This window comes from Erinaceus europaeus, chromosome 6 (assembly GCF_950295315.1).
Source record: "Erinaceus europaeus chromosome 6, mEriEur2.1, whole genome shotgun sequence".
NCBI classification, from domain to species: Eukaryota; Metazoa; Chordata; class Mammalia; order Eulipotyphla; family Erinaceidae; genus Erinaceus; species Erinaceus europaeus.
In genome coordinates this window covers 18,021,037-18,034,442 of record NC_080167.1, presented here as the reverse complement: position 1 = coordinate 18,034,442, position 13,406 = coordinate 18,021,037, and the positions used below count along the sequence as shown (strand labels likewise).

The 13,406-nt window shown below is 51.1% G+C and overlaps 1 protein-coding gene across 3 annotated transcripts in view; it reads right to left on the bottom strand.

Moving 5' to 3' along the window:
• The window catches only part of AACS (acetoacetyl-CoA synthetase), a 59,895-nt gene that overhangs the window by 15,554 nt on the left and 30,935 nt on the right, over positions 1-13,406 (bottom strand). For 2 of the 3 annotated variants that reach the window (XM_007539767.3, XM_007539766.3), the window contains exons 6-11: positions 11,773-11,887; positions 11,525-11,606; positions 10,367-10,514; positions 8,212-8,292; positions 6,894-7,018; positions 100-164 (exon numbers count right to left, since the gene is read on the bottom strand). In XM_007539767.3, coding sequence (XP_007539829.1) covers positions 100-164; positions 6,894-7,018; positions 8,212-8,292; positions 10,367-10,514; positions 11,525-11,606; positions 11,773-11,887 — 616 coding nt within the window. The remainder of the gene's footprint in view (positions 1-99; positions 165-6,893; positions 7,019-8,211; positions 8,293-10,366; positions 10,515-11,524; positions 11,607-11,772; positions 11,888-13,406) is intronic. The other variant, XM_060193272.1, reaches the window with a different exon arrangement.

The window sequence follows — 13,406 nt, the reverse complement described above, 5'->3', positions numbered from 1 at the left end:
GAGAGTCATGTTTCACCCTGGCGCTCGAAGCCCTGCACGCCTGCCCGTGGGGTGACACCATCAGAGGTCGGCCGTGAGCTCTCTGAGCAGCGCACTTACCTGGCTTCATGTTCTTCTCTTCAAGCACAGCCAGCCACTTGGCGCCCGTCCCGAGGATGGTGATGCTGTGGGGATGGGAGGGACAGAAAACACAGGAGACTCTTCCAGGTGCTGCCGTGTGCCGAGCACCACAGCTTTCTAGACTGAGGACTTTGTTCCTGACAGTTCCGGGAGAATCCGGGACACCAGGGTTTTCTGAGTTGAGTTCCTATTGAACATTCAATGGTGTCTGCGTCACAACACCCGTGTTTACAGAGTGGGGCGCACCTGGCTCCTGCAAATGCAGCTCTATTTAAAACAGTCCTCTGAGAACTGAAACACAAGAGCTTGCGAAAAAAAATAAAAATAAAAGACAGACATGAACAAACTGTCTCTAGGACTTTGACAACTATGGTGGTTCTCTTTGGGAGGCCGGAACACAGAACTCTGATGGTGAGTGTGGTGTGGAACTCTACCCTGTAACCTGATAATCTTGGAAACTGCTATCAATCACAAATTTTAAATGATTTATATTAAAAATTATAATAAATATAATTAAGTAAAAATAAGTTTAAAAAAAAAACACCGCCCACCTATAGAGCCAACTACACAGAGCTTCCCTTGGAAGTCACAAGATCCAACAGCCCACAAACACTCCCTCAGTCTGCCTCCCAGCGGAGAGGGGACAGCAAGTTTGTCATCATAGTCGCAATATGCTACCCCCACCCCTTTTCTTAAATATGCTCCTACTTCCCTAGGGTTTTGTTTTTGCCTCCAGGGTTATTGCTAGGGCTCTTGGTACCTGCACTGCTCCTAGAGGCCTTTTTTTCTCCCTTTTGTTGCCCTTGTTGTTGTAGCTTTGTTGTGGTTATTGTTGTTGTTGATGTCATTTGTTGTTGGATAGGACAGAGAGAAATGGAGAGAGGAGGGGAACACAGAGAGGGGGAGAGAAAGATAGACACCTACAGACCTGCTTCACCGCCTGTGAAGCGACTCCCCTGCAGGTGGGGAGCCGGGGGCTCGAACTGGGATTCTTATGCTGGTCCTTGCACTTTGCACCACGTGCGTTGTGCCATGTGCACTTAACCCGCTGCGCTACCGCCCAACCCCCTTCCCTACGTTTTTTGAGACAGACTGCTTGGTGAGAGACAGAGGAGGAGAAGGAGAGAAAGAGAGAGAGAGACATAGCATCACTCTGAGACATGTGAAGCCAGGGATTAAACTTGGGACCTCATGCTTGAGAGTCCAATGCTTTCTCCACCTCCTTCTGGCCCTCAGCTTTCCCTTTTTGAACGTTTAGGACCTAAGTCCAGGTCTGCACTCAGATCATGAGAGAATCTACGTTGAGTTTAAACCAACGGGCTTTCAGGAGTGGGAGGGTACAGGAGTCATTCCAGTTTCTAGCTCCCCCTGCTGGCCTTCTAGCCTGGCTAACTTTGCCCTGCAAACTCTCTTGCAGACTAAAGGTTTTCTCTAGGTGCTGAGGAGGCTCTGTAACCAAGGCCCTCCTTCTGGGCAACCCCCAGTCCCCCATCCCCGGAAACTGGTGCTCTCTGTGCTAAGGCATGCTGAAGTCCTCGAAGCCTGACCTTAGTAATGTATCGATTCTGAGCCAATGTTCCAGGCCTGGGCCACAGCCCCGCTTGTCTAAACATGGCCAAGGCCCCCATTAATCCCTTGGGCTTGCATAAGATGATTTAAAAAAGGAGTCAGTTCACGAAGCGCAGAGCCCCTGTGTGGGCGCACTGCTGGGTAATTTTAGCAAGTGCTGCTGGGAACCTCCAGACACAGGAGGCGGCAGCTCCCAGTTGGAGGTACTGGGCTCAGCCCCCCACCAACCCCGCCCTGTACACAGACAGCTCAGAGACAGCTTGTCCAAGGCCGCCACTTCCTGCAGCCACAGGGCTTCATCAGCCCAAGAGCCAGGCTCCCCACTCTGCACTCACCCGACACCTGACTCTCCAATAAGGAATGGGACCAAGCTAAAAGCAAGGACCAGGGGCCAGGTGACGGTCAACCCATTGAGTGCTCACAGTACAGTGCACAAAGACTGGGGTTCAAGGCCCTGGTCCCTACCTGCAGGGGGAAAGCTTCATGAGTGGTGAAGCAGGGCTGTAGGTGTGTCTCTCTGTCTCTCATCCTCTCTATTTTCCCTATCTCTTTTGATTGCTCTCTTAAAAAAAAAAAAAAGCTAGAGATGTCAATGCAGCATTTCACCAATAGCACCCGCCCTGCCTACCTTGAAGAGACGCCCCTCCTGCCACAGGTGAAGGAACCTAGGGGACCACATCCACTTTGGCTCCACTCCTGACCTTGCCCTCAGTGGTCAGAGCGGGCTCACACCCTGCAGTCCAGACCCCAGGCCCGTCAGGCTGCCTGCTAGCACCCGTCTACCTCCCTCAGCTTGGCCAAGGTCACGTCTGTCAGCATCTGGGCCACCATCAGTTGGGCCTGTAGTCCACGCCGACTGCTTCAATCCAGCTCACAGCAGGCTCCTCGCGCAAGCATGCGCACACACAGCTCGTCCTGTTCACACTCGCTCACACTGTGCACACACATCATGTACACCTACACACTTCCTGGGGCTCTTCCTCCTTTAACTGCACTAGCATCAAGCCCCAACAGCAAACACTCCATTCCTCTTCCTGTCTCTCCCTTTGCCCGTATCACTCTTTCTCTCTACCAGGCCCCAGTGATATATATACACTCCATTCTTCTTGCCGTCTCTCTCCCTCTCCCTCTTTCTCTCTCCCCCATGCCCCAATGATATTCTTCTTCCTCCCACCCTCCCAGCATACACTGTCTCCAGCAGAAGTCTAGCCGGTATTAAAGGTGAAAGCCACCCAGGTTCCAAGGGATCCATTAACCTTTGTCTGAAGACAGTCTCATTAGAAGTGCACCTTCCCTGCTAATGCCATGAGCCAAATGTCAGGATTTAAATATTCCCCAGGTCCGACAGTTAGATTTCAAATATCAATGGGTGAAGAGCTAAGAACATCAGGGGCTCCTTCAGTGGCCCCACTATGAATCGACTCAAACTTCTAAGTAATAAGCCTGACTTGCGACAGTCGACTTCCAGCCCAGAGTTCTGTGGGCTCTTCTGTGCCATCCCTGCAAACGCCAGCTTAGCCCAGTGGTGACCAGGAGCCATAGTTAAGATGGACACTTGACAGAGAAAGTGCTAGAAATGGCAGGAGGGGGAGTCGGGCGGTAGCACAGCGGTTAAGCACAGGTGGCGCAAAGCACAATGACCAGCGAGAGGATCCCGGTTCAAGCCCCCGGGCTCCCCACCTGCAGGGGAGTCGTTTCACAAGCGGTGAAGCAGGTCTGCGGGTGTCTTTCTCTTCCCTCTCTATCTCCCCCTCCTCTCTCCATTTCTCTCTGTCCTATCCTACAACGAAGACATCAATAACAACAACAATAATAACTACAACAATAAAACAACAAGGGCAAAAACAAAGGGAAAATGAATAAATAAATATTTAAAAAAAAAACTTTAAAAAAATGGCAGGAGTGTGGGAGAGATGGTCCACTCCATCTCTCACTGTTTCCCACACAGTCACTGCTTCTGCCTCTGTTTCTGGGGCTCCCTGACCCCACCTCTGGCTCAGGAAGTGTTGGTATGCATGAGACCCCTTCTGTTTCATTTGGTTTAAATCCCCCCTGCTTAACACTATTCTATTTACATAACCACTTCATTCTATTTACATAACCGCTGTTAACAAGCACCTCCCTCCAGGGCACTGGTTCAATCCCCACTGTTTCAGGATATGTTTTTGCTCCACCCCCCTCCTTGTCACACCCTGATCCCTTCTTTGTCACACCCTGACTTTCACCAGTCACTTTTCTCTCCACCCTCTCTATGTCACATCCTGTTTCCACCTTACTTGGCAAGTATATATAAAGACAGCATTGTGAGTTTTACAGTACTGTACCTTGAATTTAGCTTAGCTCATCTTAGATTGTGCTGCGTCCTGCATGAATAAAGAGATACTGCCTACAACCCAGCCATGAGTCCCTGGTCGTCTGTTACCCGCCCGTGAAGCCAGCCCGGCGAAAACAACATAACCCGTCGAAAACAACATATGGCGCCTGAACAGGGACTGAAATAAGCCCTGAAACATGGACCAGCATCAACGCGGGACCCTACCCACCCATCGTCCAGATAAGTAAACTTGGCTACCCATCCACCATGGGTTGCCTTTCTACTTATGAAGAGGTTTGCCAAAGCCTCTACTGTTTCATCATGAGACAGTTAGTCTGTCTCTGGAACATTTTACTCTGGGCTACACTTCGGTTCCCTGACCGGGAACTTTGGTTTCTTATGACCGGGATCATAGAGCTTGGGAGATGCACGGAGATTTCTCCTTGGACTTTCTGGATTCCCTCTCCCATGTTTCCTGAGGAAAAGGACTACATTTTGCTCTGGGCCACAATTTGGTTCTTTATGACCGTGATCGTAGACCTTGGGATATGCATGGGGATTTCCACTGGGACTTTCTGGACTTCTTCTCGCATGTTTCCCATGGAGAAGGACTACTCTAGTTTGAGGAGCGTTCTCCAGTACCCTGGCAGTTCCCAAGTATGGAGACACGTGGTTAGTTCTACTCTCCTGATTGGATTCTTTCTTCAATGGGAAGACGCTTTTAAAAATGGGTGCCTGAAGCAATCCAGCAGGAACAGTCAGAAACACCCTAAATGGAATTTCGAGGAGCTTTTTGGACTAGGACGCCCTCCGGGGATTCTTAATCCTACATGGTGAGATCTTGATAATCTGGTTCAAGTTGTGTTTCATAAGAGAATTATTTGAATGACTGAATTTTTGTTTGACATTGACTTAAAAAAAAAAATGCTGGACGAAGCCATGATTTCTAGAGACATCCAGAAACAATCCAAAAAATTGTTTTTTTCCTCCTTTGATTTCTCTTTTACATCTTGACATGAATCTGAAACGTTTAATCCTGAAAACTGTATGAGTTATGGGTGGGGCAGATAGTGCAATGATTATGTTAATTATTCTCATGCCTGAGGCTTCTACTGTGGTTCTTCTGTTTACCTTTCCACATTTTATTGAGTTTAAACTGTTTCAACAACCTTAAAATCATACTAGAAAGGACTTCCAATTATAATGGAGTTATCAATTATAGTAAACTTTTAATCTGCTACAAGTTTTGTTTGACAAGTAAGTGAATTTCAGCTGTCAAGTCTTCACATGAAAAAGCATCTATTCAAATGGAATTCCTGGAAATCCATTTGGACCCTGTTCTCTGACATCGCCCCCGGAAACCAATGATGTGACCTGGCACGACCTGAAGAAACAGATTCACAGACTCGAAAGCTCACTCTCTACAGAAAAGCAGAATTCTGGTGTCCGACATTCCCCATCGAGACAGACATGCAGCGTTTCATCCTCTGGCATTTTCTTCTGTGGTCAGCTACTTTGGACTGACACCTCCATCGGACTTACTGGTACACGCTGCTGTGTTTCTCTAAGACTAACTTCAGCCAATTGCCTTGAGACTTTATAGACCATGTCCCCTCGCCTGCAGGCTCTGTCCCAGAGGCAGAAAACTCCCCCTCCTTATTAGGTTATGCCCACAGAGGCATGAAGCGCCCCAAGAGGCAAGAGATGCCCACAGAGGCAGGAAACGCCCTTTGAGGCAAGAGATGCCCCCAGAGGCATGAAGCATTCCCAGAGGCAAGAAATGCCCTTTCACCTGCTAGGCCTTGCCCTTTGAGGCAAGAAAAGCTCCCCTTGGCATCACGCTCGTTATTGCTGCTGGCCTATTTTATTTTCCATGTCATATGCCAGTTCTTTTGAAAACGCCTGTACGATATACGTTTCTGTTCACCCCGCAATGGCCATTAGTTAAAAAGAAAGGGGGAATTGTTGGTATGCATGAGACCCCTTCTGTTTCATTTGGTTTAAATCCCCCCTGCTTAACACTATTCTATTTACATAACCACTTCATTCTATTTACATAACCGCTGTTAACAAGCACCTCCCTCCAGGGCATTGGTTCAATCCCCACTGTTTCAGGATATGTTTTTGCTCCACCCCCCTCCTTGTCACACCCTGATCCCTTCTTTGTCACACCCTGATTTTCACCAGTCACTTTTCTCTCCACCCTCTCTATGTCACATCCTGTTTCCACCTTACTTGGCAAGTATATATAAAGACAGCATTGTGAGTTTTACAGTACTGTACCTTGAATTTAGCTTAGCTCGTCTTAGATTGTGCTGCGTCCTGCATGAATAAAGAGATACTGCCTACAACCCAGCCATGAGTCCCTGGTCGTCTGTTACCCACCCGTGAAGCCAGCCCGGCGAAAACAACATAACCCGTCGAAAACAACAAGGAAGGAAAGAATCTGTGCCAGGCTCAAAAGCCTGAGGGCACAACCAACCTGCAGGGCAGAAGAATGGGGGTGTCCCCCACCTAGACTTACAGCTGTGGCTTACTGTTCCCTGTGGGTCTCACCCAGGCTTGGTGGTCTTGTCCTTGTTCTTGGTGGGTCCAGCAGAACTTTTACTGTTACTGTCTTCCTATCCTCTGAGCCCCAGCAGTTCTGAATCCAGAGTTCCAGAAACCCAGAGACCCCCACCCTCTCAGAGGCCGTGTCTCAGATTCCGGCAAACCTCGCCTCTACATGAAGTACCCAGGCCCCCGTCAGGGCCTTGATCCTTCTAACCCCCATTTTGACTGTCCTGGGGACACCTCCTACAGAGGGGACTTCCAGAACAGACAAGTGTTCCTGATAAATACAGTGACAAGGCAGTGTCCTTGGGCCAGCCTGGGCATCACAGCCACCTACCCGATCCTGTCCACCAGGTCCCACAGCACGTTGGGTGTTGGCACCAGGGGGGAGCCATCATATAGGACCACGGCCGCCCCAGTGGCCAGAGCAGACACCATCCAGTTCCACATCATCCAGCCAACCTGGGCAGAGAGAAGCATGGTGTCACCCCAGAGAAACCCACTCCCCACCTGCTGCCTGCCTGACCCTTGATCTCTCGGGTCCCAGGAAGACTGCCAAAAACTAGGCCAGAAGCTGCTGGTGACAGCCCATATCAAACACACACAGAGACGTCCGTTCCAGGGCCATGTGTGCTATGGTGGGCAGGCAGCACAGGCCACAGGCCCACTCTCTGGGGGCCAGAGGGCAGTTCCGGTCTCTGCTCTCACTGCATAGCCTCCCTGGAGCCTCACCCGGTGTCCGCTTCCCAGACCCCATCACCATAACTAGGCAAACCACCTAGGCATTTCTTTTATCTTTCATTGTTGTCACAATTGCCACATGCTCAGTGGCCCACAACATCAGGAGTTCACTATCCAAGAGCTCAGAGGTTCCCAGGTCAAGGGGTGGGCCGGCTTGTTCATTCCGAGGCTCACAGGGAGGAAGGTGCTTAGCCCTTCCAGCTGCTGGGGCTGCCACTGCCTTGCCCCCAGCACTCTGCCTCTGTGTCCGCCATCAGGTCTCTTGGCTGGCCACCAGTCCTCCTACCTCCCTCTTACGAGGACCCTGTGAGTGCCATGGCTCCCCTGAATCATCAAGACGACCTCTCATCGGAGGGTGTGGAGCTGAGTCACAGCTAGAGGTCCTTCTGCATGGTTAGTCACATGTCCACAGACTCAGGAATCTAGATGGGTATCCTGGGGACGACTGCTCTGTCCCCAATCTGCCCAGCACTCCCAATAAGTGCATGTCCCACCTTCGGTGGTCAGAGTCCCTTTGCACCACATGACTAAGAACAGACGGTCCTCAGAACCCCCGCCCCCCTGGGTGAGCTAAGATTTCAGTTCTGTGGTTCGTCCCCCAGGGTGATGGGCCTTCTTGAGGAGGTACCTCTACTTGTGCCAATGTGCCAGGGGGCAGCAGAAATAGAGGGAAGGGCAGGGTCTGAAAGGAGACAGAGCTCAGAGTCAGGGCCACAAGGAAGAGGCTGCCACAGTGGCAGCAGCCAGAGGTCACGTGGAGCCTGGCTAGTGACATGTGTGACAAGGGGCTCACCACTTGGGAGAGCCCAGGTCAGAGTGAAACCAGAACAGAGAGACCTCCAGAGGCACCACAGTGAGTGCCAGGAACTAGTGGGAGGGGCAAGGGGGTACCCATCCACAGCGCCCCAGCTTACCGTGGTGTAGTACAGGAGGATGTCCGAGCTGCCCATGTCACCGTGCAGAACATGCTCCTTCAGGTGCTGGATGAGGGTGCCCTGCAGAGACACTTGCAGAGTGAGCTGGCTCAGGGGTCCTGGGTGCAAGGCCCACCCTGCACAGACACGCTGACCCCCTGGCTACTCAATGACACTTGAGGCTGAAGCTAGGACCCTGATATAAGCCCGCCTCAACCACCCTCATTGCATCCAAGATAAATCAAAAAGGGCATCGTGGAAGGAAAGGACCCAGCAAATTCTCTAATTCAAGATCCAGAGTTCCAAACAAAGCCTGTTCTGAGTAGTACCCCATTACCAGGCTCATGGGGGGCAGGAGACTGAAGGGCAAAGCCAGAGGGGAAGAACAGGTCCTTTTTTTTTTTTTTTTTCGCCTCCATGGTTATCACTGGGGGGTTAGGTGCCTGCACTACAAGTCTACTGCTCCTGGAGGCCTTTTCTCCCATTTTGTTGTCCTTTGTTGTTGCCCTTGTTGTTTTTATTGTTATTGTTGTTATTGCTATTGTTGTTGGATAGGACAGAGAGAAATTGAGAGCGAAAGGGAAGACAGAGAGGGGGAGAGAAAGACAGACACCTACAGACCTGCTTCACCACCTGTGAAGCAACCCCCTGCAGGAGGGGAGATGGGGGCTCGAAGCGGGGTCCTTGTGCTGATCCTTGCACTTCAAGCCATGTGCACTTAACCTGTTGTGCTACCGCCCCCAGAACAGATCCTCCGGGGTTATCACTAGGGCTCAGAGCCTGCACTTCAAATCCACTGCTCCTGAAGGCCATTTTCTCCATTTTGTTGCCATTGTTGTTGTTGTTGGATAGGACAGAGAGAAATGGAGAGAGGAGGAGACAGAGAGGGAGAGAGAGATAGACACCTGCAGACCTGCTTCACCGCTTGTGAAGCGACTCCCCTGCAGGTGGGGAGCCTGGGGCTTGAACTGGGATCCTTACACTTAGCTGGTCCTTGTGTGCTTAACCCGCTGCACTACCACCCAGCCCCCCAGATCAGGTCCTTTCTAAGGGGTCCTCATGGCCAACTGTGGTCTCAGGAGTCAGGCTTCTGGGGGCTTTCTCAAGTGTGCCAGTGGGGGGGGCCAGGTGGTGGTGCACCTGGTAGAGTGCACACGCTACCATGAATGGGGCTGGGCAGTGGCACACCCAGTTAAGTGGACATGCTGCCATGAACAAGGACCCAGGCTCCCCACCTGCAGGAAGGGGAAGCTTCACAAGCAGTGAAGCAGGTCTGCAGGTGTCTCTCTGTCTCTCCCTCTCTACCTCCCCCTTGATTTCTCTATCTCTATTCAACAACTCCTGAAGATGCTTATCTGCTTCTCTGCCGATGCAGGAGCCCAAAAAAGCCAGGATAGGGGAGTCGGGTGGTAACGCAGTGGGTTAAGTGCATGTGGCGCAAAGCGCAAGGACTGGTATGAGGATGGCACCAGGGGAAGCTCCACAGGTGGTGGAAGGTGCTGCGGTTTATTTTCGTTTCTCTCTCCCCCTCTTCTTTCCTTCCTCCTCCAGCTCCTCCTCCTCCTCCCCTTTTCTCACCAGGGATATCACTACTAACCTACCACTCCCAATGACAGAGAGAAATGGAGAGAGGAGGGGAAGACAGAGAGGGGGAGAGAAAGATCGACACCTGCAGGCCTGCTTCACCGCCTATGAAGCGACATGTGGTGCCAGGGCCCGAGCCTGGGTCATCACAGGTGTGTGCATGTGCTTTACTACATGAGCTATCTCCCAGCCACTGGTATTTTCTATTCTTATCTCTTTTGCTTCATTTCTTTTAAAGGTTTTATTTATTGATGCATGAGGAAGATAGAAGAGAAAGAACCAGACATCACTCTGGTACATGTGCTGCCGAGAAGTGAACTCAAGACCTCATGCTTGAGAGTTCAATGCTTTTTCCACGGTGCCACCTCCCAGACAACTTGCTTCAGTGCTGATAGCGCCCACCCTCTGAGCTCACTATGCTCTAATGGGACACGCCCTGCAGTGTATAGGCCCCTGTGACACCCAGTGTGGGAACAATGGAGTGTCTGTGACTGTCACAGTGGTGGCAGGGACCCCAGCAGGGGCTCTCTTCCAGACCTCCCGAGAGAGCAGGCAGGAGGGAGACACCTACCCCAGCCGAGTGCACCATGCACTTGGGTGCCCCGGTCGTGCCCGACGAGAACATGATGAAGAGGGGGTGACTGAAGGGCAGCTGCTCAAACTCCAGCTGGGGGGCCTGATCCCCTTTCCCGCTTGCCAGAAAATCCTCCAGGAACACACTGGAGGCGCAAACACATAGGAGACAGGCGGTGAACCTTCCAGAACAACAGCCTGCAGCCGGTGCAGGTGGTGACACCCCCCCCCCACTCCTACCTGAGGGGCGCTGATTTCTGGGGAGCCTGGCCTCACTTGGAAACTCTGCAGGAGGGGAGGGAAGGAGTCGGGTATCCCCAGTGACAGAGAGGGAAGGAAGTCAGGGGCCGGGTGGTGGTGCACATAGTACTAAGCACAAGGACCCGGGTTCGAGCGGAGGAACCTACAGGGGGAATGCTTCATGAGCAGTGAAGCGGGTCTGTGGTGTCTGTCTGTCTCTCTCCCTAGTTAACGCCTCTCCTTTCTCAATTTCTCTCTGTCCTGTCAAGAAAAAACTATGGAACAAATGGCCACCGGGAGCAGTGGATTCCAAGTGCGGGCACTGAGCCCCAGCTAGAACCCTGGTGGCAAAAGAGAGAGAGAAATCTAACTGGATGAGGATTTCTGGATGCTGCTGATGGGTCCAAGGGCGATGGTCCATCCCTTCAGAGGACCTAAGAGTCACTAGAATCAACACACCTGCTGACCGTGGAAACTCCACTAAAGAAGTTAAAAGAAGAACCAGGGTCTTCAGACCTAAGCACATTGTCCCATCTCTAAAGGGAAGCCTGAACTCTACTCCACTGCCGGTGGAAATGCAAACTGGGGCAACCCTTAAACAAATAAAAATGGAAGGACCATATGATCCAGCAGTACCACTCTTAGGGATTCACCCAAAGGACACTCAAACACTAATTTAAGGGAACATATGCACACCTATGTTCATAGCTGCATTATTCACAATAGTCAAAGAGTGGAAGCAGCCTAAATGCCCATCAACAGACAACTAGATAAAGAAGTTATGGCATCCATACTCCTTAGAATACTACTCTGCAATCAAAAGCTGGAGATATTGTGTCCTTTGGGACAAAATGGACAACTTCCAGCAAACCTGGAGCAGCTTACAACTGGAACCAGTGAGCCTCACATGGCTTACCTATTTGGGATCTTAGAAATGTCGATCTTCTCTCTCGAGTTAATGTAGGGAATCATCACCACCTTTTTCAAGTCTGGCAGTCCTGGAAGGAAGGCAGAGAGATAGCAGCTTACAGGATGGGCCTCCTAGGCATTTCACAACTTGTAGTTTCTGGAGGTTTTCTGACAGACTCCTGGGGGGCTCCTGTCTGTGTACCCCTCCCCAGTTACTCCCCGACCAGGCCAGTGTAACCTGGAAGGGTTGCCCACCTTTGACGACGCGTAGTAGCTTATCCATGTGGCTGTACTCTTTGCCATTGTACACAACAGCCTCCACAGAAAAGATGAGCTTAGGCTGGATCTGGGAGAAACGGTCCAGAACGCCCTGTGGGGGAGAGCAAGCGGCTGTCAGGCAAAAGTTGACCCATCAGCTGTCCACGGGGCTGCTGCATTTCCAGGGGAAGAAAAGAGCCGTGCTGCCTGTGTGCCAATCATGCTCCTGTGTCCCTATCACCAGTGGCCAGGAGTCAAGATGTGACCTTGCAAAGTGGGCATCACTTCAAGAGATGTACGCGTGCAAAGAGCTAGCTAGCAAGAGGACTGGCAGGTACACACTGCAACAGCACAGCCCAAGGCCACAAGGCCATGAGGTGGGAGCTTCCTAGGTGAGTGTCTGCCCGTCCCAAGATTGCCCACCTTACAGAAAGAATCTTTCTACAGGCTCTTATGGAAATATGAAAGAAGAAATGCCTTCCCAAAAGGCAGCAACACTGCAAAAAGGTTCCAGATGTGGTCAGGGAAGTGGAGCAGTGGAGAAAGCATTAGACTCTCAAGCAGGAGGTCCTGAGTTTGATCCCCAGCAGCACATGTACCAGAGTGATGTCTGGTTCTCTCTCTCTCCTCTTTATCCCTCGTTACGTCTAAGGAAACAAGCCCCATCTAAGACAGCAGGCTGGCCACACCGAGGTGTTCACTCCACATGCAGAATCTGAGTCCCGCCAGGTACAGCTCTCTCCCTGAAAAGAAGGCATACCTCCAAGGCAGGTCCCAACCTGGGTTCTAGAACCAACCGCGGCAGCCCAGAAAGTAGCACAGTGGACAAACCATTGTATGCACCAGCATGAGGTCCCAAGTTTAATCCCTGACAATGCGTATTCAGAGCGATTATCTGGTGCACACACGCTCTCTCTCATCATTAATAAAAATAATATTTTTTAAAAAATGGGACTAGCACAGGGGTAGATAGCATAATGGCTATGTAAACAGACTCTCATGCCTGAGGCTCCGAAGTCCCAGGTTCAATCCCCTGCACCAACATAAGCCAGAGCTGAGCATGCTCTGGTAAATATATATATATAAAATAAAAATAATTTTAAAAAATGGAACTAGCAGGGGCTGGGCGGTAGTGCAGTGGGTCAAGCGCACATGGCACAAAGTGCAAGAACCAGCATAAGGATCCCATTTCAAGCCCCTGGCTCCCCACCAGCAGAGGGGGGTTGCTTTGCAGGTGGTGAAGCAGGTCTGCAGGTGTCTACCTTTCTCTCCTCCTCTCTGTCTCCCCTCCTCTCTCCATTTCTCTCTGTCCTGCTAAATAAGTAAACGGGGTCAGGCAGTAGTGCAGTTGGTTAAGCGCACATGGAGCTAAGCACAAGGACCAGCATAAGGATCCCAATTTGAGTCCCCGGCTCCCCACCTGCAGGGGGATCGCTTCACAGGCAGTGAAGCGGGTCAGTAGGTGTCTGTCTTTCTCTCCCCTTCTGTCTCCCTCCCTTCTCAATTTCTCTCTGTCCTATCCGACAACAATAATAACGACAACAAGGGCAACAAAATGGGAAAAAAATGGCCTCCAGGAGCAGTGGATTCATAGTGCAGGCACAGGGGCCCAGCAATAACCCTGGAGGCAA